At 37.9% G+C, this 27,019-nt stretch overlaps 1 protein-coding gene across 3 annotated transcripts in view; it reads left to right on the top strand.

The window, feature by feature from the left end:
• The window catches only part of LOC127576305 (cytoplasmic dynein 2 heavy chain 1), a 380,433-nt gene that overhangs the window by 232,587 nt on the left and 120,827 nt on the right, over positions 1-27,019 (top strand). For all 3 annotated transcript variants that reach the window (XM_052026810.1, XM_052026809.1, XM_052026811.1), the window contains 4 exons: positions 6,488-6,619; positions 9,333-9,405; positions 18,139-18,299; positions 21,146-21,271. In XM_052026810.1, coding sequence (XP_051882770.1) covers positions 6,488-6,619; positions 9,333-9,405; positions 18,139-18,299; positions 21,146-21,271 — 492 coding nt within the window. The remainder of the gene's footprint in view (positions 1-6,487; positions 6,620-9,332; positions 9,406-18,138; positions 18,300-21,145; positions 21,272-27,019) is intronic.

Genomic DNA, 27,019 nt, shown 5'->3' with positions numbered 1-27,019 from the left:
AAGACTCATAAGAAAGAACAATTACTACAAATGGAGAGAAAAAGAGAGAGAGAAAGCTAATTCTGCTGTTTGTAGGAACGAACGTATGTGCATATGTTGGACTTTTGATTTAATAATATTATAGGAACTCATTCATAAGTAGGGGGTGTCTGTAAGTTGGGCATCTTAACCCGGAGACAGCCTATATCTAAATATTCTTGGGATAACAGCGACATCATCTTCAACAGCCAGTGTTGAACTATTAACTGTCCTGTTCCTGGCTTTTTAAATACCTCATTTTCGTTGTGTCCCATCATGCTTTAAGTTACATACATAGCATTTTAATAGTGCAGAGTATACATTCAAGATTGCAGCTTCATAAATTAGTAGGTTTAAACACTCAAAGCATCTTAGGCAAACCCAATTAACATAGAATTGGCTTGTGTTTATGGTAAATACATTTCTAAAGCCTACCTCCCTAGTGATCCATACCTAAGAAATAAATCTGACCTAGTCTCTGTACCTATTGTTTCATCGAACTTGCTGTTTAACTAGTATTGCAAGGGAATTAGTGACAGACATTATGCCATGGAATAATGCAAGTAGCTTAACTTTATTTTTCATGTGGTGTTCTGGTTCAACCTTCTGGTGTTAACATTTTTAAACTTGATAATTAATCAGTCAGCAGAGAAACTTGAGTAGTTTTGATTTTACTGTTTCCTTACTGCTTTATTTCCATCTTCTGAAGCATGTTTTGTGATGTTTTTGTATTGAAGACCTACTTCAAGTTAGGGTTAGTCCTGATGGAATAAATTTTATTTTTATTGTACACAGCATTTTAATTCAACTTCAAGCTTGCCAGGAAACCACATTACCGGTTTGAATAGATTAGAATGTGCTTCTTTTGTCAATGGGTCGGAAAAAGTGGTATTTTTCCTGCTATTTTGTATTTCCATTTGTGGTATAATGTCATTGCCTTTTGAATGTATCAGCAAAACTCATGTTCACTGTAGCCAAGATTTAAGACTATCTGTTAAGCACGCCATACTTCACTCAGTCTTACTCCTGAATTTCAGTACTTTCTCCTTTCATGACCTGTCCAACTTCATCTTGACAGTGAATCCCATATCCTGCTGTCTCGACCCCACTTGCAGTAAACTGTTGGCAACCAGCATTCATTCCTCTTCTCTCCCTTTCAAAACCACTTTCGTCATCTTTCTAAAACTCACTATCTGTCCCTTTCCCCTTGAAAACTTTTTCTGCCACTATTGTTTCTTTCCTAAATCATTGAACACAAGTTCACTGTAAAATTCATGCCTATTTTATTTTCAGAATCTATATGTTTGAATCTCTTGAATCATTATTCTATCCCCTGAGAAAAGCAGAAACTAATCAAAGTCAGGAGTAACATTCTTTGTAACCCTGATCATGACGCATGCCTGTTCCTTGTCTTTCTCCCTTTAGCATCTCTGTAAAGGATTGACCTTTATTGTCTTCCTTGATGTGCACAGTGGTACTGCCCTTGCTTGTTTAGATGTATCAAGAGTCCCGGGTAGAAGTGAACATTTACAACTTGTGAATCAATGTATAGGTTATACTAATGTATCAGTCAACATGATGAATTGACTTTCAACAATCATCACCGTCTAACGCAGCAAGAATATTTCCTTGCAATAGTATCAAATTTTTGACAGTTCTGGAAACGTTTTCATTGTGAATGCCATTCAAATCCAAGAGCATCAATATGACATTACATGTAATCTAAAGTAACTATGATACTCCTATGAATTTTGACGAAGGGTTGGCTCTTCATATTGGAGAGGCTATTTAAGCAATGGGTACATTCAATTAATGCCCATATCAGATTCGCAGATTGTTTTACTATATCGAAAATTTGAAAAGTATCAAGTGCAAATTTTGTGCTGACTATAGCCAATCACACCATCACAATGCAGGATTTCCTTTTCATGCCTGTAGACAAACCAAGAAAGAACTTCAGCAGTGATACTGTCTGTAGGATCCAAAGCAGTTTCAAGCTCTTGGTAAAGCTACAGAACTTAAGCAAACTGTGAACTTCATGCACAATGTTGAGTTCATCATTTATTGCAGTCTATTGATTCCTGATTTAGCCACATTGTTGGTCCCCCTAAACTAAACCAAAGAATCAACAATGCAGCTAGATCAGAAATGGCCTGAAACTCACAAATGAGAAAGAATACCTTGATCACTTTAGACATCGTTGAAAGAATTGGAAATGAGTTTCCCCCCATTCAATTTGTTTCCCCCTATTCAAATCATCAAGAAGCCTAAAAGTTAAAACCAGATTATTAAAACTGTGTAGATATGCCTATACTGAATTAAATAATCAAATGTGAGTGTCATATAACACCATCAATTCATGAAATTATTGCAAAAGTGAACAGTTCTATGCATTTTGCAAAGCTATACATTAATGCCAGCTGTCATCAGATAAAACCTGCCACTATCCAACAGATCTCTTTACAGGTATTGGATTTTTCCAGTACAAGAAATTCAATTTTAGATTGAGTTCAGCAGCTGAAGTGTTTTAGAACCTCATTTAGTCTGCTCTCCAAGGCACACTAAACATCAGCCATGACATACAGGTATATATTAATTGAATATGAGCTCCAGATTGAAGCATGTTTACAATGACTTCAAGCTTGTGACTTCACACCAAACAGAGACCAAGTGTTTGCTCACTGAGCACGATGTTGAGTTCTTCCTTCACGTCTTTAGCAGTGATACCACCTTGTAGGATCCAAAGAAATTTTAAGCTGTTGGTAATGCTACAGACCCTAACACTGTGCATGAAATTCACAGTTAGCTTGAGTTCATCATTTATTTCATCGTTTATTTCAGCCCATTTATTCCTTATTTAGCCACATTGTTGGTTCCCCGACACCATCTAACCAAAGAATCAACTATGTAGCCACATCAGGAATGGAACTCAAAACTGAATCAAACAGCACTTACTTGCTAGGTGTACAACTATTTACAGCTGTCCAGATAAAGCTATAACATTTATTGTAGATTTGAGCCCTCTTGGTCCTCTTCTCACACAGCAAAACAAAGCTAGTTGTAGTAAATGTAAGATTGGTTGTGAACAATAATTGTTACTTTAAGGCCATTACTCCTTTAAGGATTGTATCACATGACTAATTTCACTGGACTGCAGCAATATTTATAGAAAATTCTGGAGGCAGGCGGTGAAAAGCCCTTGAGTAACTACATATCATATGTTTGAGCTCTTTTTGTCCCATGTGTAAAAGACTAGGTTTTGCAGTGGACTTCTTTTGAGATGAGAAACCCAGCCAAATGTTGATTGTCACAATGGCAAATAGATTGCTAACACGTGTGGCAGACTTATTCATGGCCAGAGGGAGAAACATCACCTGTCACTTTGGGCATTTTACATTTTCATCTCTACCTGTATGGTAAAAACCTTGAAGTTCTAACTGACCACGAGCTGATAGTTGTTTAACAATCCTAGCCTGCAAGCTGCTTACTCACGTTAAGTACTGGATACTGAAGCCTTAAGAGTATGATTAGCATGCCACATAACAATAAGGGAAGTTAAATTCTGCTGATTACCTTTCCATTCTGTGATTTATAATTAGAGATGTAGACTACAAGAGTAGGGATGTTATGTGGAATCTGTGCAAAACATTAGTTAGGCCACAACTTAAGAATTGTGTCCAATTCTAACACTTTGCTTTAGGAAAAGTGAGAAGGCCCTAAAAAAAGATGTAGCAAAATGATTCTGGGATGAGGGATTTCAGCCACAGGATTAGGCTGGAGAAGCTGGGGTTGTTCTCCATGGAGCATATAAAGTTGAGAAGAAGTTTGATGAAGGTGTTGTATTTAGATAGGGTAAATAGAGTTAAACTATTCCTAATATCAGCAAGGGGCACTATTTAAAGTTTTGGGCAACAAATGTCATTAGCTATGATCTGGAACTCCCTGCCTCTAATAGTGGGTTTCAATAGGGAATTAAATAGTCATTGAGAGTGAATAATTTACAGGGCTACGTGAATGTGTGAGACAGTGGAACTGATGAAATGGTGTACTGGGAGCCAGCGTTGACTCGATGGCCAGATGCCTCCCTACTATGCTATATAACAAATAGCATTCTATGATTCTGGGCCACTTTAAACCCAAGGTCTCATCTGAATAATTATTAGATCAGTCTCCAGCCCAAAACCAACAGGAGGAATATCAGTGCAAGTGGGTGGAAACCAGAACTGTGAGTCAGGCTGAAGAGACACCTAGGCCATTTGTGGCCAGAGGAGGGTGAGCCCTGAGCAGTGGAGTTCCAGTGTTTCCTTGTTGGACCAGGAGGAGCAGGACTATGTTTCCTGTGTCACAAGAAACCTTAAAAATGATTAAACTTCATTAGTCACTTGGGCCTCCTCAGTCAGTTTGGAAGATACGTAAAGCAACAAACAATCTGCTGGAGGAACTCAGTGGGTCAAGCAGTATCTGTGGGGGTGAGGGGGGGGGGGTGGAAAGAATTACTTCGGGTTGAACAAAGGAGTTAAAATGACAGCAAGGGTGGAGGCAAATGTTGTAATGAGAAAGATTACTGTGTTAAACAACATGACCTGTTTGGAAGGATTTATGAAGCAACACTGAAAATTTGAAGTGCACGTTGTATACGCAACTTTATTGGCCCGGGTTTCGCAATATTGATGATAGCAAAACTCCTTACGTTTGTCATCATTAGTCTGTAAAACTGACACCAACTTTGCCAATTTCATGCATTTGTAACTGAACACAGACATTCCAGAGTTGTTGTCAGTGATCTTGCATACCTTCATAATCTGCACTAGTCCTAGTCTCCCCCAACCCAAATCAAGTTGAAATCATTGAAACTGACACAACTTTAAAGGACTCATCTGAAATGTACCAGGCACTGCTTAGCAAATTATCTGGTCACAAAATACTACATTTATGACTGTTTATTTTAATTAACTTACTCAAATAACAAGGGAAACAGATTTTAGAATATTTTTTCTATTTTGATTTAAAAATTCATGTTTCAGGTATTTCTTTAATGATTAATTATGCTCTAATGTTTATTTAGCACTCAGAGTTTTGTTTAAAAGTTAATTAAAATTGCTTCCAAGTCTTCTGTCATTGAGAATTCTTTTAGATGAATGGTTCCTCAGTCAAATTGATGACATCACAACAGTTGGGGCTGAGAAAGTCCTGTTGATCTGACACTTAAAAGCTGCAGGCTTCAGAAAATGGGAATTTGCAGCCACGAAGAGCACTGGAGTTTTGTATGAAGTCATTTTCAAGGCTAGCATGAATGATGTCACTTGCTGAAAATTCTGGGCTAACATGTTAATTCCCCTTTCTTGGGACCAAATCCACATTAATTATATTGAGCCATTTAATTTTCATTCCAGAAATTATACTTGTATGAAGTGATTTAGACATAATAAATGTAAAATAATGTTCATAAACAAACTTTTCTGTTGAAACATCCAAACGCTGGAAATTAACTTTGCTAAAAAGCAATTTTTGAGGAAGAAACCAAGTTAACTTTTCAGGTTGGTAGCCCATTAGATCCTCCCTTTTGACATTCCTGTCAGTAACTGCTTGCTACAACCAACATCATTCAACACTTCTTTAGACTTTTAGTCTGTGAGGTTGTTGCACATTTGAACATGGCAAGTTGTCAGAAAGTTCAAATCAGTAGTGTAGCGGTTAGCACGACGCTATTACAGCGCCAGTGATCGGGGTTCGATTCCCATCGCTGTCTGTAAGAAGTTTGTACATTCTCCTGTGTCTGCGTGGGTTTCCTCTGGGTGCTCCGGTTTCCTCCCACATTCCAAAGACGTACGGGTAGGTTAATATGGGTTTAAAATGGGCGGCGCGGACTTGTTGGGCCGGAAGGGCCTGTTATCACGCTGTAAATAAAATTTAAATTTAAAAAAAATTAAAAAAAAATTAATTTAATGATTTTCCCATCACCTGGGACTTTGAATCAGGGAATGTTTGCAAACTGCTTCTGTTGTAATTTGTGAAGTGGTGCTTTAGGTTCTAGGAAACTCACAGCTCTGAATCCATAATTCTTCTGTCCTAAGCTTAAGTTTTTCATTCTGACTGTATTTGTTTGCCATAAGTTCCTTCATATTGAGGGAAAAAGCCAGCATGATGGAACTATATTTTTTTCCTTTTCAGGGCACTGGCAGTTAATCATTGATTACAAATGTGTATTTTAATATGGAGACTTTCAGTGGGAAGATCACCTAGCAAGACTTTGGCTCAGATTGGTGCTTATAGAATTCATTTGATTTCATTAGCAGTTAATTCTAGGTTGAAGAACTGTCTCATGTCATTTATTTTGACAGAGGTTTCCCATAGTGTAATGTAATTCCCTTAAAGAATTTTACTTCTGAAAGATATGAACTATTTAAGAGAAGGTAGTTCTCTGAGTTATTTGGAAAATATTTTTATAAATCATCTATTCATATTCTAGACTACCTTCCCATCTTTGTATCAGACACTCTGTTTGGAAGATATAGACCTTTGGCTCAATTTCTCTCAAAGTTCAACCTGTGAACAAGATATCCCAACATCTATTGCTCGAAGAATCAGTCTTTTTCAACAGGTATGTTGTCACATTAATTTAAGAGTAATGGCAGAACAGAAGAAACAGGTTTTCATGAATCTAGAAAAAGGAATGGAATTTTTCTCATTTGGGTGATACAAATGTGAGAAAATATATTTTACAGTAGATGACTACTGTAAATATTTTAGTTAACCCCATGAAGTAATTTATATTTTTTCAATAATGTAGTGACAGGCATTTAAATAAAATCATTGAAAAGAAGTAATTAATTGGACTATATTGACCTTGTCCAAAGAAGGGATTAAATTAATTAGTAATATTTTGAATATGAATCTTCAGTAAACCACCAAATTGCCTTTAATGCCTTTAACAAAGCAAAGCATCCTACAACTGAACCAAGTTTTGGAATTGGAGTGCATCATGTAGCCACTAAAATATTACTAAATTGCATCTGATGAATGAGAAAGGCAAAGAGAAAGAAAGACAAAAGATGGGAAACAAGCATAAGAGGGTATCCAAAAATATTCTCTAGCCATTCTTAGAGGAAGGGGATTGTAAGAAGTGCGGGGGGACCAGTCAGACACCAAAAAAAGAAATCTACTCATAAAGATAGAGAGATAGTTGAGGTACTAAATGAGTTCTTTACATCAGTCTTTCCCGTAAAAAAAGGTGCTGCTGGAGCTCCAGCAAAGGAAGATATGGAAGATTGGGCTAAAAATTGGTGAGGAAGAGGTACTAGAAGGGCGAACTGCACTAATGTGCAAAAACATTCTAGTTCAACTGTGATGTATCCTAGGTTGCTGAGGGAAGTAAGGGAGATCATGGAAAATTTATGTCACAGAAGGATATTTGTCCCATCATGACTATGCTTGTAAAAAAAAAGTAGCCTAATGCCACCTTTCAACACTGTGCCCTGCAGGATATTCCTATTCAAGTACTGTTTAAATGCGCTGAGGGTTTCTGTCTCCAGCTTCTTTTCAGGCTGTGAGGTCCAGATCTCCGCCGTACTTTGGGTGAAAAGGATTTTCATTATATCCCACTAATCCTTCTAGTTTATACCCTATGGTTTTTGTCAATGTAGGTTACAGAATGTATGAGCAAATTGCAAAGACCCTGGCTATAAAGATATCTTATTTTATATTCTTCTAAACATCCCTAGATTTAGTGATATTGGCTGTGAGGTGGAAATTTACATATGTTACACTGTTGTTCAAAAAAAAGGGGTGTAGGGATAGAGCCAGTAACTATAGACCACTCAGTTAACCTTGGTAGTGGCTAAAGTTCCAGAAACAGTAATCATGGACAGAATTAGCAGTTACTTGGACAAGTATAGAGTGTTTAGAGAAAGCCAGCACGGATTTGTCAAAAGCAAATCTTGTCTAGCAAATTGAAACTTGATAGTTATTTGATGAAGTATCGGGTGAGAGAAATGCTTTTGATGTTACATATATAGTCTTCCAAAAGGACGTTTAATATAGTGTCACGTAGGCTGATCATTGTGATCGACGATCTTGGTATAAAATGATCTATAATATGAATACTAAATTGGAAAGTAACATGAAGCAGTGAGTAGCATTGAAAGGTTGTTCATTGGTCTGGAAGAAATTATATATTTGAGTTCCCAGGGGTTGGTAGTGGGACCACTGCTTTCACTAAAATTTATTAATGACTTCGTCAAGGTGCACAATTTCTAAATTTGCAGATGAGACAAATGTTGGGGGTACAGTGAAGTGTGAGGAGGATAGTAATAGACTTTAAGAAGATATTGACAGGTTGGTGGAATGGATGGACAGGTACCAGATGAAATTTAATGCTGCAAAAAGCCTTGTTACATTTTGAAGAATGAGAAGAAACAGTGTAAACTGGAGGTGTAATTCTAAAAGGAGTACAAGAACAAATAGAACTGGAGATATATTGCATAGTTCATTGAAAGTGGCACCTCAGATTGAGAATATGGTTGAAATAGCATGCAGGATCCTGAGGTTTTTAAATAGAAGGACAGAATACAAGAGCAAGGATGTTCTTATTAAACACTGGTTCAGCCACAGCTGGAGTATTGTACCTGGTTCTGCAAGCCACACTCTGGTAAAGATGTAAAAGCTTTTGTGAGAGTGCAGAAGGGATTTACTAAAATGATTCCAGGGATGTGACTAGACTGGAGAAACTGGTGTTGTTTTTCTTGGAACAGAGGAGGTTGAGAGGGGATCTGATCTGAGTTTTATTTTCCAGTAAATGGAACAATTAGCATTTATTGAATTCTATGCTGTTTAGTAACAAATACTGATTTCTGCTATAGTGGGTGAAGTACTCAAGCCTACTACAAACATAACATTAGCATTGTCCAGTTTAGAATTGGCATTTCTATGCATCCTTAACTGTGTTAGCAAAAAAACCACGTCCAGGCAAATGAGAAAAAAACTACATTGAAGTTGGATTCATAAATTAAAGGTCTAAATTAAACTTTTTTCCAAGCTAAGTTTACTTTTTTTTAACTATTTATCATGTTCAGTTGTATTACTATTTGGTTATCTTCATAAACAAATAAGATTCTGGAGTTGTATTGGGTTAGGATGCAGACTAAATTGTATCCAAGGGAAGTTTTACAGCATTAAGGAAGCTTAACTGGAGCAAAACAATTACAGAGGTCATAGCTTTGAGTAAGGCTGATGGCATTTTTTTTTAGTTGTTATATGTTTCTGTGAATTTTGTTGACACCATGTAGTTTTCTCTCAAAACTTTGTTTTCTTCAAAGGTTCTGGTTGTTCAAGCAATAAGACCAGACAGACTTCAAAGTGCCATGGCTCTTTTTGCATCCAAAGCCCTTGGTAAGAATAATATTTATTTGAAAACATTTGGAAGTGTATGTTTCACTATCTTAATTTCAGTTTAGATTGGTTCCCTTTCTTGCACAAACTTTACTTAGTCTTTTGATTTGAGTGTTTTGTGTATTTCTTTTTTTGTGCAGTGACTTTATTTCTGAGATCACAATGAGTTATTTTTTTAAATTTTTCCCTCATATTCTGGGTATTGCTTTTATCAAGCTGTTGATTTTATAGTTCTAGTAAATTTTCTTGCTATTTTTTGTTTAAGGTATTCCGCGTATCAACATCCAGCATTTTTGTGACTCTTGTGGCTTCTGTTAGGCAGAGAAAGCAAAACCTAGAATGTTGCCTGATGATACAACTAATGTAGAAATGATAGGACATTTTTAGGCAATGTGACTGCATCTTGCTGCTGTAAGGTCTGCAAAACTGTTGCTGCTTACTGACATTCTAATGAGAAACTTACAGCAATTTAACAATTTCTTTGCAAGAGAAGTTTAACACAGAGATACTGAAATTGCTCTCATCCACAAGATGTGTAGTTTTGCACCTGCCTTTAGTGTATTCACAAAGGGAAATCAATGGTCTGATGACGCTTTGGTGTTTTTGGTTTAAAGTATCCTGAAAATGTTCTCGTTTTGTTGCACGATGCATGTGAGTTTTTAAATGGTTTATTAAGCCATTTTCTATTGATCCATAGATTTCCAGGTTGACCCCACCACTGATAACCAGCCAGACTTTTCCCACTGCTTCATACCTATATCTAGATACCCCACTCCATGATTTCCAATCTGACGTTGCCCAACCTGAGAGAACAAGCTGATAAGGTGGTTTACCTGGCTTTGTAAATAAGCTACAAACAATCTGCTGCAGGAACTCAGTTGGCTGAGCAGCATCTGTGGGGAAAAAGGAAATTGTCAAAGTTTCAGGTCGAAACCCTGCTTCAGGCCTCAGATGGAGCATCACAAATAATTCTGGGCAATACACTGAAAGAAACAGCCCAGAGCACAGTTATGTTACCAGGCACAGTGGCATTCAACTGGGAAGAGAATTTGAAGGATTAAAACTGTTCTTAAAATAGAGAGATTCAGAGGTTATTTTGACAGACCAAAGGAGTTCCCTCCAGAGAGTAGTTCAATAACTAACAGTTATTGATTTTAACTTATTAGGATGCACTATGCTTGACCTTGCCTTGCATTCACTGATTACCTTCCTCCCCTGTATCCCTGCCATCCCCATGGCCTTACTAACCTTTCAGAGCTCCATGGGTCCAACCAAGCTCAGGTTTTCATTGCTGTGGCTCTCCTGTAACGCTGGGCACTCTGCAAGGTGATGGGGTGTCAGGAGACTGGTCCTGAGAATGGACCCACAGACCTCTCTGATGGACAAGGGCCTTTCGAACAGTGTCTAAGTGTCTCTAATAATCATAGACATTTGAAAATTGAGGCAGTTGAAATAAATTTAAATAATTTAAAAATTAAACATTTATTAAAATTAATAAGAATAGGTTTATTTGAAGTACATTTAACTGATATAAATAAATTAAAGACATGAGTATTATTTAAAAATAAAACAAGCCACTTACTTTCAGTTAATTTTTAATTACAGGTTGTTAACCTTTTTCAAATTAATAGGGCAGTGCTTGATATGCCAGCCGCTGTGTGTACCTGGCCCCTTATATTTGTTCTCCATCCCTTGATTCAGTATTGATTCCAGCAGCAGAGTGGGAGGCCAAATAAAATAGAAAGGACTGCAGATGATGGAAATCTGAAATAAAAGCAGAAAATGCTAGATACACTTGGCTGGTCAGGCAGCATCTGTGGAAGGAGAAATAGTTAATATTTCAGGTGCAGGACCCATTATCAGAACTGAGAAAGAGAGAGAACAAGTTAGTTTAGATAGCAGAGAAGGTGGGATAGGGGATGAGTGGAAGAAAGGGCACATCTCTGAGAGAATGAGGGTGGATTACCTTGTGTCAGGTGAGGTGCAGCTAAGATCAGCTTAAGCTACTTTGTATAATGTGCTGCAAAAGGTAAGGAGATACCCAGCCTCCAAACTATACGAAAAAAAGAAAAAGAAAATCTGAGGTAAAATGATAGCAGATAGAAATTGCTAGTTCTGATACAAACGGAAAGAGAAAGTGAGTTATCTTAAGTTGGAAATTTCAACATTGAATCCTGCAGGATCGTTTGAAATCAGAGATGGGGTGATCAGAAGGAATGTGAAAACATGACGGGGGGTAGGAACTGAGGGGGAGGGATAGGAGTAGAAAAAAGCAGGGTGAGAAAAGTCTGTCTCTGTAGGACTAAATATCAAATTCTCCAACTTTAGATAATTCACTCTTTCTTTCTGTTTGCACTGGAGCCCCTACTCAGATGCTTCCTGACATGCTGAGTGTTTCCAGTACTTTTGTTTATATAGGAGGCCAAATAAGCTGACATTTGACCTCCAGTCTGCTCATTACTTCCAGTTTGAAATTTTCAGATGCAAAACTTTTGAGTGTGCTGAACACAAAGTGCAATTCATTGATGGTCCTCTTTCAAAGAGGCAGTGAAAGCTACATACATTTTGGCCCTTCTTCAAAATATTTTGATTGGAGCTTTTAGACATATGCAAAAAGGAAAAGACTAGCAAAGGCAAATGTGGGCCCCTTACAGATAGAAAAAGGAGAATTTATAATTCACAATCCTTATCAACTTTTTTGCTGAGGGGACCAAATGTCGTATTTCCAAATTTGTTGACAATGCTAAACTAGGTGTGATTGTGAGTTTGGTGGAAGGTGTAAAGAGGCTACAAGGGGTTATGGATAAGCTGACTCAGTAAGTGAGAATGTGGCAGATAAAATACAATGTGGAAAAATGTGACCTCGATTATTTAAGTGTGCATAGTGAAAAGCAGAGTATTTGTTAAATGGTGAGAGACTGGGTAATGTTCATGTTCAAAGGAACCCAGGAATGGTTGTGGACAATTCACTGAAGACTGATATACAGATGCAGCAAGTAATTAGGAGGAAAATGGTAAAATTGGCCTTTATTACAAAGTAATTTAAATAAAGGAACAAGGAAGTCTTATTACAATTGGAGCATTGTGTATAGTCCTGGTCTTCTTACCTAAGAAAGGATGTACTTACCACAGAGGGAGCACTGTGAAGATTTACCAGACTGGCTCCAGGGATAGCAGGTTGGCTATATGAGGAGAGATTGAGTAACTGGAATTGTAAGATGTAGAGTTTAGAAGAATGAGAGATGCCATCAAAACTTAAATAATTGTTAAAGGATTGACAGGCTAAATGGAAGGAGGATATTTCCCTTGCTGAGTTGAGGACCAGGTCCACCGTTTCAGAATAAGGGGTAGATTGTTTAAGACTGAGATGAGGAGAGATTTCTTTGCTAAGAGATTGGTGAACCTTTGGAATTCTAACACCATTGAGTTGTGGAGGGTCAGTCATTGTGCTCATTCAAAACAGAGATTGATAATCTCTGGACATTAAGAGAATCAAGGGTTATGGTAGTTTTGGAGGTCAGTCATAATCTTGAAAGGCTGGATGGCCAACTCCTGCTCCCACTTCTTGTGTTTTTTTAATGATAAATAGAAAATTATTTCCACAGAGTGGTCAGGATCTAGAAGACTCTCCATGAGAAGTCAGTAGAACTTATTTCCATTAATAATGTTGAATGGAAATTGAGCAGGTATTTGAGGATGAGGAACATACAGTGTTACGGCTAAAAGCAGAGATGTGGATTTAAGTGTGACTTCTTTCAGAACTAGCACATCCTGATAGTCTGAATGGCCTCCTGTGCTGTGGGTTCCTATGTATCTAGCTCATTCTTGCTGTTCGTGAATTATTGCTGTATGTAAAGTGCCAATATAACCACAAAAATTGTGTAAAAAGCAATAGTCTTTACCATACAAATATAAATCCTTATTGTTTTTAATGTTTTATTGATTCAGTCAGCAATATACTTCCCAAGTAGTATTAGTTCTAGCACCTGCAGTTCAAGAATTTTTAAAAAAATCTGCTGTAAGTAAAGCACTAATAAAAACATTAAAAAAAAAGCCACAATAGGTTGTTTGTCCCTATGAGCCTGCTTAGCCAATATCATCGCTGATCGTTTACCTCATTACCATTTTCTTGTACTAACCTAATAATCTCTGATTTCCTTGATATCCAAAAATCTATCAAACTCTGTCTTGATTGTGCTCAATGACTGACCTCCTATATTGTAAAGAATGGTGACCCCTAGTTCCTGGCCCTCTTAGCAGTAAGGTAACCATTGTTCCTGCATCTACATTTTAACCCCCATAAAAATGTTATATGTTTCAATCAGATCACCTCTCCTTCACGCAAAGAATTATATGTTCGTTCTGCTTAATTTGTCCTCATTGGACTAATTTCCAATCACAGGAACCAATCTGGTGAATCTTTGCTGTACTCTCTTGATTATATATTTCTCCTTCCTTATGCAGAAAACAAACTACTGGAGCATCATCCATTGACCCACTGAGTTCCTCCAGCAGTTTGTTTTGTGCTCCAGCTTCTTGTGTTCCTATCCTTCCTCACGTTGGGAGACCAGATATGTAGACAGTGTTCCAAATGTGGTCTCCCTGAGGCCTTATATAATTGCAGTAAGGTATCTTTATTCTTGTACCCAAGTTCTCTTGCAATAAAGGCCAATATACCATTTGCCTTCTTGGATATTTGCTGCGATTTTTCAGTGGATTTTGTACAATTATTTCCCTTTAACGTTTTTCAAATGCCCATCAATTCATTCTAATTCTCTTGCCATCCATGTACACCGGGGTTAACTTACAGCAACCAATTAACTTACTAGCATCCCTTTGGGATTTGGGAGGAAATCCATGCAATCATGGGGAAAACATGCAAATTCCACACAGCACCCAAGATTACAATTGACCCCAGCTTGCTGGAGCTGTGCAGCATTAATGTTATGCCACTGTCTCACCCATGTACCAGAGGTACAAGAAACAATAAGCAGAATATGGAGTCCAATATGGAAACTCCCTTAATTTCATGAACAGAGAAAAATTCTGTTTATGTAATAGCCGTTTCACAATTCTATTCACTTAATGCCTGATACCCAGGAAACTGTTCTGACGATTTTGTATTGCGCTACTCAATCATATCACTCCTGTGTCAGATTGCTTGATTGCTCAGTTCTGTCCTCTGAAGCCATTGCTAAGTAAGTCTCTGCAGGTATGGAGACAGCAAATAAATAGGCACTTCTATCAGTATAGGATGCATCACAAAGCAAAGTGTTACATTGGGTGTCCAGATAACTTCAAGTAAAGGTCAATGAAAATATTCAGCATTGTAGCTTTCAGTGTCCTATGTGACATCTTTCTGATGATGCTTTCTTCTGAACAATGAAGATGAATCTTGGCTAAGGAAGAGAGGAAGCAATTCATTGTTCAGTGCTATCAATGAATAATGGCTGTAATACTAAACAAGGTAACCTCACACTCGCCTCTTCTTCTTCCAACCCTTCCCCCACCATTACAACACCTTGGTAATGTCATTTACCATCAAAGAGTTCTGACAGCTTCTTTCATAAGTCAGAAATATTTGACAAAAGAGAAGATTAAAGCAATTTTCAGAAAATGATTGGATTACCAATAAATAGTACCATAAAGTACAGTTTATTCCATATTACTTTTTAGAATGGTTTATATAGTACAGCAAAACCTGCTTATAGAGAACAATTAAATTCAATGCAGGGAAAAAAATCCCCAAAATTAATTTTCAGTATGTGAAATTATAACATTCTAATTGTGAAAATATGCACGCTAATCTTCGTTTGATCTTAATATCCAAAAGAAAACAACTTTTTACAGTTGTAAGAAAAACTAAGTTGTAGGTTTCATGAACTAGCTTGGACAATACAGAGCATTGCGCAAAGCAGTGCATATTGGGCGCTGGGATATGCAAGTTAACTTGCCTTGGATAAAAAAACCACGATAATCTGACATGCTTGGGACTTTGGTGATGCTGGATTGGCAGAGTTTTCAAGGCTATTGTTATCCCAATACGTTTTTAAATACACAGTATTATAATAAATTTCCCAATGAACTTGGTAAATTTAATGGGAGCTTGGGAACCAGGGCCCCAGTGAGTCAGAAAGGAGCTTGGGAACCAGGGCCCCAGTGAGTTGGAAGGGAGCATGGGAACTGGGGCCCCAGCATCAAAAGGGAACTTGGGAACTGGGGCCCAGTGAGTTGAAAAGGAGTTCACTAAATATTACCTGGTATGCCAAATGCCAAAGGACCAGGATTTCCGGATAGTCTGATAGTGGATTATTAAACTTTTACTGTATTCCATCCATTTCATCTGGAAGACCTATGATGCACAGATCTCTACACCTGAAAAAAATATGCCTTAAATCATCGCCTCAAGTTCCAGTTGCAGCTTGAAATGTCTTTTGGATCACATTTTCTTTGATGTGTTTACTTCATTTTAGATCAGCTCACAGTCTGAGGAATTAAAGTTTATAGTACCTTCTTTATTTGTAGTTACTTTGATTGTTGGAAATGTTACAGTTCTAAGTTGAGCTATTTATTTAATGTAAGTAAAACCATCTACACAGCATGGAAGAGACATTATCAGTTGAAGAAATTGTTGGGATGTACTGCCAGCAACCTATCTGAGAAGTTGAGCAAATAACATTCTGAATCTCCATAATACATTAGTTACATTTCATTTAGAATACCAGTCATACAGGCTGTGATTTTCCCCATGCATATAGCAGCAGATGAACTGTCCATGCTAATGGAGAGATGCTACTATTCAAAATGTTCCTTTTATCTGACGTGCATTTATACATGATATACACTTTTATGCAAAGACTTCTTTACCTGGAGTCATAGATTAATGCAGTATAGAAACGGGACCTTTGACCCAATGTCCATACTGACCAAGGTGCCCATCTAAGCTAGTCCCATTTGGCCCATATCCCTCTAAACCTTTCCTATCCATGTACCAGTCCAAATGTCTTTTTTAAGTTATTGTACCTGCCTCAACTACTTTCTGTGGCAGCTCATTCCAAAAACACATCACCCTCTGTGTGAAGAAGCTACCCCTCAGGTCCCTTTTTAAATCTTTCCCCTCTCACCTTAGACCTATGCTCTCTTGTTTTTGGTTCACTTTCTCTGGGAAAAAGACTATGTGCATTCACCCTATCTATGCCTCTTATGACTTTATACACTTCTGTAAGGTCACCCTTCATTCTTCTAGGAATAAAGTCCTAGCCTGCCAAACCTCTCCCTATATCTCAGGCCCTCGAGTCTTAGCAACATTCTCATAAATCTTTGCCTGCTTTCTAGCTTAATGACTTCTTTCCTATAATAAGGTGACCAAAGCTGTACACAATACTCCAAGTGTGGTCTCACCAACGTCTTGTAGAATTGCAAAATAACGTCACAACTCGTATACTCTATACCCTGACCGATGCAGGCCAACGTGCCAAATGACAGCTTCACCAGATTTGTCAAGACGCAATTTCCCACGCACAAATCTGTGCTGACTATCCCCAATGAGACCTTGTCTGTCCAAATGCTGGTAGATCCTGTCCCTCAGAATCCCCTCCAGTAATTTATCTGCCATTGATGTCAGGCTCACCGGCCTGTAGTTCCCTGGCTTGTCTTTACTGCCTGTCTTAAATAATGGTACAAAATTAGCCATCCTTCAGTCTTCAGGAACTTTACCTGTGGCTAAAGATGAAGCAAATATCTCTGCAAGGGTCTCCACAATTTCTTCCCTTGCTTCTCACAAGATCCAAGGATGCACTTGGTCGGGCCCTGTGGATTTATCCACCTTAGTGTGCTTTATAACTGCTAATACCTCCTCCTTGTTAATTCGTATGTGGTCCAAGATGTCACAACTCATTTGCCTCAATTCCTTAGCATTCATGATCATCTCCACATAAACACGTGGAGAACAGTGCCAGCAACTAACATAAATACAAAGTGCAGTGGATTCTGAAAATCTGTAAAAAGCCCTGAAAATCCTGCTTTATAGTTAGCAAGCCTGATTACATCAATGGAAGGTTAGTATTATTAACATTTTGGCTTATGATCTTTTGTTAGAGTAAGCAAAGTTTAGAGGTGTAACAGACCTTGCTTAAAACCTGTTACAAGACTAATAAATTTTCAATTGTAAAGGCAATAATATGAAACTCTGGTTCTCTCTCCATTGATGTTATCTAATCTGCTGAGTACTTTCAGTATTTTCTGTTTTTATAGTTGTTAAATATATATCCAAATGTTTTTTTAAATAGTGATTAAAACCTGCAATAGCTGTGTCTTCTGAAGCAAGATGCTACAAATCCTAGCCATGTGCTCCCAGTAGTAACGCTGGAAATGTGCCTTTAATTAAATGGAATTTCAGAAGCTAGGGTGATTTTCAGCCACTATTATATTTAAAGCTTTGGAACTTCTGATCATTGACTTTATTTTTTAAGGAAGTCATCTACTCTGACCGAGGTGGTATGCTAACTTCTACTTACGATTACAGATGTTTTAACATAATTCTGAAGTTTATGGAGTTCCAGAATTGTACAAAAATGTCGTGATATTATGCATATATATGCCTTTGTCATTTTTTTAACCTTTTATTGTAATGTTACATTTGCAGATAAATGTTTAAATTATTTTTGTTCTGATTTCAGCAACTTGTCTATTTTTATCCTATGAAATATTAAAGAGAATTTGTATTCATTTTAGGAATGAAGGAATTATCCCCACCTCTTTTAAATCTGAAACGTCTTTTAAGTGAGACACTGGCAACCGAGCCTGTTCTCATTATTATTTCACCTGGTGCTGACCCATCCCAAGAACTTCAAGAGCTGGCCAGTGAAACGATTGGCAGAGAAAACTTTCATGAGGTACAGAAAAAAGTGTATTCAAAAAGTCTTAAACAGATAACTAGGGTGAGAGGAGGTGTAGGCATGATGGATATGACAGTCTGTGGACTTGTGATGGATATGTAGCTTGTACCTCTTCCAATTTAGTGTGTTGTGTTAGTTGTTCATGATGTAGTGTACACTACTTTGGAGAAACCAAATGCTCATTGCAGGATACTGTGCAGAGCAAAAGGTGACTGAGATTTCCCTTGTGTGCCCCTTGAATTCTTCATTCCACTTCTACCACTGTCTCTACTACTGTTCCAAAAAAACCCAACAGATAAGATATCATCATCTGATTAGGCATGTTACAGCCCTAGGGACTTAACATTGAATTCAATGACTTCAGATAACCAGCATTTCCACAATATTAGAATTACTCAGTTCTAATGAAGTGTCATCAACCAGTAATGTTAATATTTCTTCTCTCCATATATGCTTTTATTCCTTTTATTTCAGATTTCCAGCAATTGCGGTATTTTATATCACATAGTCCCAGAATTTCTCTACTCTTCCCCTTACTCGTTCAGTTCCTTCTATTTATATTCCTTCCAGTTAGAGCAGTTGCAATAATAAGCCTTTGTCACTCTAAATTTTCTTAGTCTGATGAAACTTTAGCTTTGCTCTTGTAGCTGCTGAGTATTTGCAGCATTTTGTTTCTCATACACGTTAATAAGCCCATTTGAGACAAAAAGCAGAGCATTGGATTTCATATTTGGAGGGACAAAACTGAAAATTCAGGCAAAAACATTAAGATATAACAGGGCTTGAATTTATGCTGTTAAAATTTGGTCTAACCTGGAGTAAAGCAATTTTTTGCATATTTCTGCTTGTCTTAGCACCTGTTGGAAAATTGGTGTCCTCAGATTTCAGTCTCGGGCTTGTCCTCCCTATGATTTCTTTTCCTGGTGTAAAATCCCCTCAAATGACGACAAGAGTTGCGCAACATACAAAAATCATTTGTAGTGAGATATTCAGCTTCACTGACAATATTTATTCACGGAACAACCAGCTTTTACCAACTCTGTTATATTAAATTTATATACAACCTTGTTTAGATAATGTCATGTGGATGATTCTGGTTTCCAAATTTTAAAAATGTTATAATGAGATATGAGAGGCTACAAAGTATCCAAGAATTGTGGCAATACAATTGAGAGTTTATAATTATCATAAAATATTAAACTGGCTGGGAAACCTTTCTTGGGAAAAGGAAATGCTGATGGGTGACCTTATAGCTGTCTTAAAGTTTAAAAGATTCCTAGACCCAGCTATGCCGAGATCAGAAAATAACAAGCTTTACTTTCTGGCAATGCCCTTCAGCAGGCTAACTCTGTCAGGCAGCTCAGGAACAAAATCAGCTCAAGTTGTTTTGATTTTGGACAATAAAATAACTGATAGATTGCTTTATAGTCTTAAGTGTCAAAGAGCACAGAAAAGTCTGCAAGTACCTGAAGTAGTAGTTTAACTTTTCAAGTCTCCAGTATGTGCTTGTTTACATTACAACACAGAAGACCACCATTTGGTCCAGGTGGTCCATGCTGTCCATCACCAGAACAATCCCATCTCCATATTTCCCTATATTACTGGATTTTCTTTTACATGCCCATCAATTCTCCTTTGATAGTATTGCCACTTACATGCACTAAGGGATTAGTTACAATAGCCAATTAACCTAACAACAGCTCTTTGGAATGGAAGGAAACCAGAGCACCCAGCAGAAACCTACACAGTCACAGTGCATCTGAGATCAGATTGAATGCAGATTCCTAGATTAACAGCTGTAACTGCTGTGCCACATTGGTGGTCCCTTTGCTTTTGTCATTCAAAATATTCAAACAATTTTTTAGTATAAATATGGTGGTCATGAAGGGGCAAGCTATCTGTTTGGTGTCTTTTGTTAGAGAATCTATTTGGTCTCAGATACTTTTAACTTTTTAATGAAATGTAATTTTTTGAAGGAGGACAAACTTTTTAAGGCTTGATTAGTTGAACTCCTGGATAGAGGGTTATGATAACAAGCTTGGGAGAAAACCAATAGTGCCAGAAATTATGTAAAAGTTCAGACTCCAAATATTTGAGACTTTCACTAAATATAAATTGCCTAAATTATTTGATAATTGGATTTAACTAAAGTGCGGCTTTTATAAATCTTCAATTAAGAAGCAGAAGTATAGTTTCATTACTATGTATTAACTACATCAGCTTTATTGTGATGATATAAAACACGATGACGCTGGAGGAACTCAGCAGGCCAGGCAGCATCCATGGAGAAAAGCAGGCGGTCAATGTTTCAGGTCAGGACCCTTCTTCAGGACTGAAGATAGGTAAAGGGGAAGCCCTATACATAGGAGGGAAAAGCAGAGCAGCGATAGGTGGACAAATGAGGGGAGGTGGGGTGGGCACAAGGTGGTGATAGGTAGATGCAGGTAGGAGATAGTGATAGGCAGGTGCAGGGGAGGAGGGGAGAGCAGATCCACCGGGGGATGGGTCAAAGGTAAGGAGGGAAAAAGGTGGGTAGAAGGAAGAGAGTTAGTCTAGGAAAGGGAAGAAAAGAAGAGGCATGGTTGGGGGTGGGTGTGGGGGTTTACTTAAAAGTGAGAGAATTCAATGTTCATGCCATTAGGCTGCAAGCATCATAGTGTTTTTCATCTAGAGTCCAGCATCTGCAGTCCTTTGTTTCTCTGGCTTTATTGTGTCAGCTGAGTTTTAATATGTGCTATCACAGATGTTCAGTTTTTATGTTTAACTAGTGACTCGTGATCAGTAAATATTTAGCATTTCAATGTATTAGTAGAGGCAAATCTTTTTGCTTGTACCATCTGTAGGTGGCAATGGGCCAGGGTCAAGCTGATATAGCCATCCAAACACTAAAGGAATGTGCACGCAATGGAGAATGGTTGTGTTTAAAGAACTTGCATCTGGTTACAGTCTGGCTGCCAGTTTTAGAAAAGGTAAGAAGGAGCATTGTTTCAAGCTTATTTGGAGACCTAGTCAGAATTTTATACTTTTAAAACTCTGCTAATGTATGAGTATTATGTTTCTAGACTCTGTTAAAACACTCACCAGATACATTTCTTGTAGAAGTTACTTCATTTGGATTTGACTGTTCATGGCCATTTTTTCAGATCATTATTCAAAAAAACCTGGTGATCAAAGCTCTATGACAGTTGGAATGCCAAATATTTTTACACTGAAGTTAAACAGGCATTTGTATAATTATTTGCTTCAACTACAACTTTCAGATCCACTAGTAATAAATCACAGTAAAATATTTCTTTAATGCATAGAATAAGAAAATATTATGCAGTTAACAGCTAAAGAATCAAAATGGCAGTCAAAGTACACAAAATGGTGGGCAAATGTTGATAAACTTATGGACAAGCACATAGTTTTAAATACATTTTCTTCGTGGCATCCGACAGCAACATACTGGAGATGCTGGAAATCTGAAACAAAAGTGAAAATGATAGAAATGGTCATCAGCTGAGGCAACATATGTAGAGAGAAATAAAGCAGGTTGATCATCTTTCATCAGAGGGTTCCTGGAGCAACAAACAATTGGCTGGAAGAACTCAACTGATTGAGCAGCATCTGTGGGAGAAGAGGAATTGTCGTTGTTTTGGGTCAAAACCCTACATCAACACTATGCATTGGTCCTGTTTGTTTTTTGACAATTCCTTCCCTCCCACAGATGCTGCTTGACCAGCTGAGTTCTTCCAGCAGATTGTTTGTTGCTCCAGATTCCAGCATCTGCAGTCTCATGTCTCCACTTTCTGGTTTCGGTCTGCTAGTATCATTCTCGTATATTTTTGCAGTTGCAAGTAGGGCTGCTTAACAATAATATTTTACTAATGGGAAAGTTGATCTTCCCCTAGCAGTTGTGTCAGCTGACAAAAACATTGACATGAGAAAGGTTAGAGCTACCTGCCAAATATGTTCCACCATTATGCTTCTCTTTTGGCAACATGCTCAGTTTATTTGAGAATCTGTCCCTGTTGTCAATGTATAATCAGTTTGAAGCAGAGGAAACTGACAAAGGGTCTCTGACCTGAAATGTTATCTCTGCTTCTTTTTCCACAGATGTAGCCTGAGGTGCTGAAGGTTTCCAGCATTTTCCATTTTTATTTCTTGTACACAAATGCTGCATCTTAGCTACAACCTCATTTACATTGTTCAGAAATTACAATTTTTGCTTTGAAGATGAGTTGAAACAGTCTCACTATAAACACTAGAGAGAATTCTGTTGCTGTATCTGGAGTTGCAGGGACTGTTCTGAAGAAAACTGTTTGCTTCACGATTGTTTCCTGTAGCTTTAAGGTCAGCATGACACCCATTTTCTCACCAGTTTAGCGTTGAATGCACTGGACACATTCACATCAGCAGATTACATTTGCACTTACACTGATCAGTCTAATTTAGTACAAATAGTAAACTTCTGTTTAAACCTTTTTGCATTTTGATATGAAGTATTGGTCGTATCAATGGGAATTTTATTCACTTTGCCATTGCAAGAGCAAGGTCAAGTAAGTTAAAGGACAGGGATACTATTGCACTGAGACAATAAAGGGAATGGAGAAAGAGGGAGATGGGATGAGGAAATTGATCAAAGGAGGAAGGGTGGCTGTAAGAGGGGAGGAGGATGAGGGGAAATTGAATGAAACCAAAATCTTCATATGCCTGGAAAAGTTTTTTTTCATATTCTTTGCTACTCTTATCCAACAGAAAGTCTATTAATGTTTGTCTTTTTGGCCAAGAATATTTAATTACTAATCCCAATCCGTCTAAAGGCTGTGATTGATTGATAAAATTCCTACTAGTGTTGGGAATACATAATAACCTTAATAATGCCCTTTTTATTTCAAAGAGCAACATATTTCAAGAGGAAAGGCCATGCTTGACCACTCTCATTGAAGTCTTTGAACACAACATGAAGGAAAGATAAATGAATTATAGTAGATGTAAAATGTAGATGTAAGATGTAGATGATGCATCAATGGCATCATTGTACAGAGTCAGCTGTTATAAGTTCTTGGGAATACATATAGCAGACGACCTGTCTCGGTCAACCAACACATCCTCCCTCGCCAAGGCGGCACAGCAGCGTCTCCACTTTTTACAGCAGCTGAAGAGAGCAAACCTGCCCTCCCCCACCCTCACCATTCTACAGGGGTACCATTGAGAGTGTCCTGACCAGCTGCATCTCTGTCTGGTACAGTAACTGTAACATCTCTGACCATAAGACTTTGCAGAGAATTGAGAGTACAGCTGGAAAGATCATTGGAGTACCTCTTCCCTCCATCCTGGATATCTATAAACACACAATGTACACGCAAGGTCTGCAGAATCATAGATGACCCTTCTCATCCCTCCCTCCCTCGACCTGTTTATCTGACTGCTGTCTGGCAAGTGGTACTGGAGCATCTGGGCCAGAACTACTAGACTGTACAACAGTTTTTTTCCCCCCTGCAGGCTGGCAGGCTCCTGAATACCCTGGAGGCAGTTTCAGACAAATGCCACATCAAAAGCCCTGGTTTGTACAATGGCGTACAAGAACCTTGGCTGCTGCTGAACATGTTTATACATTTAGTGCAGCACACTGAGTTCTGTATTTTCTTCGTCCAACTTGGTTTGGCACTAACACTGCACTAATTTTGTATTCTGTACATACCTTTTTTTTTTGCACTATTTGTATTTGCACAATTTTTTTTGTCTGCCCTCTGTTCTATGTGTGTCCTCTGTTGTGAGAGTCTGGGGAAACGACATTTCGTTCCTTCCTGGAACTGACCACCTCCTCCTGTCTTCTGAATATATGATTAGGAAGGCTTCACCACCTTCTGCATTAATAGGATCTCTCTCCTTCATAGAATCATACAGCGCAGAAACAGTCCCTTTGGCCCACCCTGTCCATGCCAACCATCAAGTATCCATCTATTCTAATTCCATTTGCCAGCACATGGTCCACAGCTTTTAATGCCTTGGGTATTCAGTTGCTTGTCTAGGTACTTGTTAAATGTTGAATCTTTGCCTCCACTATCTTCTCAGGCAGTGCATTCCAAACTCTAACCATCTCCTAGGTGAAAATGTTCTTTATATCCCCTCTAAATTTCTTATTCCTTACCTTAAACCTATGCTCTGGTTACAGACACCTCTGCTATGGGGAAAGTTTACTCCTCTCAACCTGATATCTGCCTCTATTAATTTTGTAAACCCCTATCAGGTTCTCTCTCAGCCCTTCCTGCTCCAAGGAAAACAAACCTATCCTATCCAGTCTTTCCTACATTACTGAGACACTCCATCCTAGGCAACAACCTGGTGAATATCCTCTGTACCCTCTCCAGAGGAATCATGTTCATTTTATACTGTGGAGATCAAAACACCACACAGTATTCAAGATGTGGGCTCATTTTCTAAAGCTCTACTAACATTTATAAATCTCACTTCCCTGTTTTTCCCTCATCATTGGCACAAGGTTCTTGATGTAGCTAGGGAAAACCATGGACCTGTGCATGTCCACAGAGTCTCATTATGTAATAAATATCTCATGTCTCCTGTGATGGTGTCAGTTCCAGAATATATGATCATTTCTGCAAGTAAGCTTTAAATAATAGAGACTGTTCTAGCCTCAAAATTGGGCACTCTGCCAAAGTAAAGCCAGTTAGTGTTGGCTGCACATTGATATTATTATGGTGAGCAGGTGCCATGAATTTGTTATGCTGTTTGCATTGGATCAAATAGATGGAAATTAATTATGCATCCCAATTTCTGAGCATGCTTTCAAGCGCTATGCAATTTAGCCCCAAAATATTTTAATTTCCTGAATAGACTTTATTCAGTTTTAACCTATCATGGTGGAGCATACTGCATGTCAGTAGCATCTGAATGTTCGTTTTGTTGTTGACATTTTAGCCTGTTTACACAAATATTTTACTTATGAAATATCATTGTAAGTTTGAAAAAATGTGATCGACTGTGAGAAGATATAATACATGTATATTTTATTTGTTATTTGCATCCTTCCCAACTTTGTTTCACGGCTTAAAAAGCTGCTAATTGCACAAATAAGTAAAACAAATCTAATTATAATTGTGGGCCTTCCAGCAGACTTTTTTTCTAAAGGCTTAATCAGATATATCCCAATAAAGTTAATGTCTAATTAGCTCCAAAATACAGAAAATATCAAACTGTAAATGGCTCAGTTTATTCCTTTTACTTGAGTAAATAACTTGTGGTTTAGTTTCATTAATGATGCACAGAACTTACCAAGACAAAATATTAATGTACAATACAGACATTAATATTTATAATTTTAAAATAAATTACATTATAACCAAGCATTCTGAATATTTTTAGGCTGAACGGTGCCAAATGAAAGTTGGCATGATCAGGGGTGATAGATCTGGAAATATAACCAGGATACTAATTTGACAATTATTGCAAGTAGTTCAGTAGTATTTCTTATAATTGTTTTCAAATCATTCATGTCTTTGTCCCTCCCTATCTATGTAACTACCCATAGCCTCAGAAATATTTGCACACCTTGAAATTAGTTTTTTGTGCAATCCTGATTTGAGTTATTCCACCATGTCCCTCAGTCAATGTGAAGGTCAGTGTTGCCATAGGGATCTTGCTGTGAAGAAATTATTGACATGTTTTCTACATCAGTGATGGTAGCAGTTCAAAAGTACATCATTGGCTTAAGATCCTTTGGGGTGAATTAAAGCTGTGAAAGACACTATAGAAAGCCAAATCTTTATTTTCTTAAGTTTTGGCGATCCAGGGAAATTGTATTGAACTTTTTATGTTTACTGCTTGCTATAGGTATCATATGATCAATTGTTCCAAATATCAAGCCTGCATTTAAATTTTATGTGGCATTTTTACTACAAGTTATTCCTGGAACATTGCAAATGTAAGCTAGTCAACACTGTAAAATGAGGTTATCAAGATGCATAGTTTTGAATGGTAAAGAGATAATGGCATGAGAAGTCTATGTACATTAGAGCTTCAGTAGATTTAACATAGAACAGTACAGGCCCTTCAGCCCACAATGTTGTGCCAACATTTTATCCTGCTTTATTATCTAACTCTTCCCTCCCACATTTTTCTATCACTCATGTGCCTTTCTAAGAGTCTCTTAAATGTCCCTAATGTATCTGCCCCCACAACCTCTGCCAGCAGTGCATTCCACATGCCCACCACTCTTAAAAAAAACTTACCTGACATCCCCTTATCTTCCTCCAATCACCTTAAAATTTTATGTCCCCTCGTGTTAGCCATTGTCACCCTGGGAAAAAGTCTGACTGTCCACTCGATCTATGCCTCTTATCTTGTACACCTCTATCAAGTCACCTCTCATCCTCCTTCTCTAAAGAGAAAAGCCCTAGCTCACTCAACCTATCCTCAAGACATGCTCTCCAATCCAGGCAGCATCCTGGTAAATCTCCTCTGCATCCTCTCTAAAGCTTCCACATCCTTCCTATAATGAGGCAACCAGAACTGAACACAATACTCTCAAGTGTGGTCTAACCAGAGTTCTATAGAGCTACAACATTACTTCATGGCTCTTGAACTCAATATCCTGACTAATGAAGGCCAACACACCATACACCTTAACAACACTATCAACCTGCGTGGCAACCTTGAGGGATCTATGGACGTGGACCCTAAGGATCCCTCTGTTCCTCCACACTGCTAAGAGT

Source organism: Pristis pectinata, chromosome 11 (assembly GCF_009764475.1).
Source record: "Pristis pectinata isolate sPriPec2 chromosome 11, sPriPec2.1.pri, whole genome shotgun sequence".
Taxonomy (NCBI): Eukaryota; Metazoa; Chordata; class Chondrichthyes; order Rhinopristiformes; family Pristidae; genus Pristis; species Pristis pectinata.
This window is presented reverse-complemented; position numbering and strand designations above follow the sequence as displayed.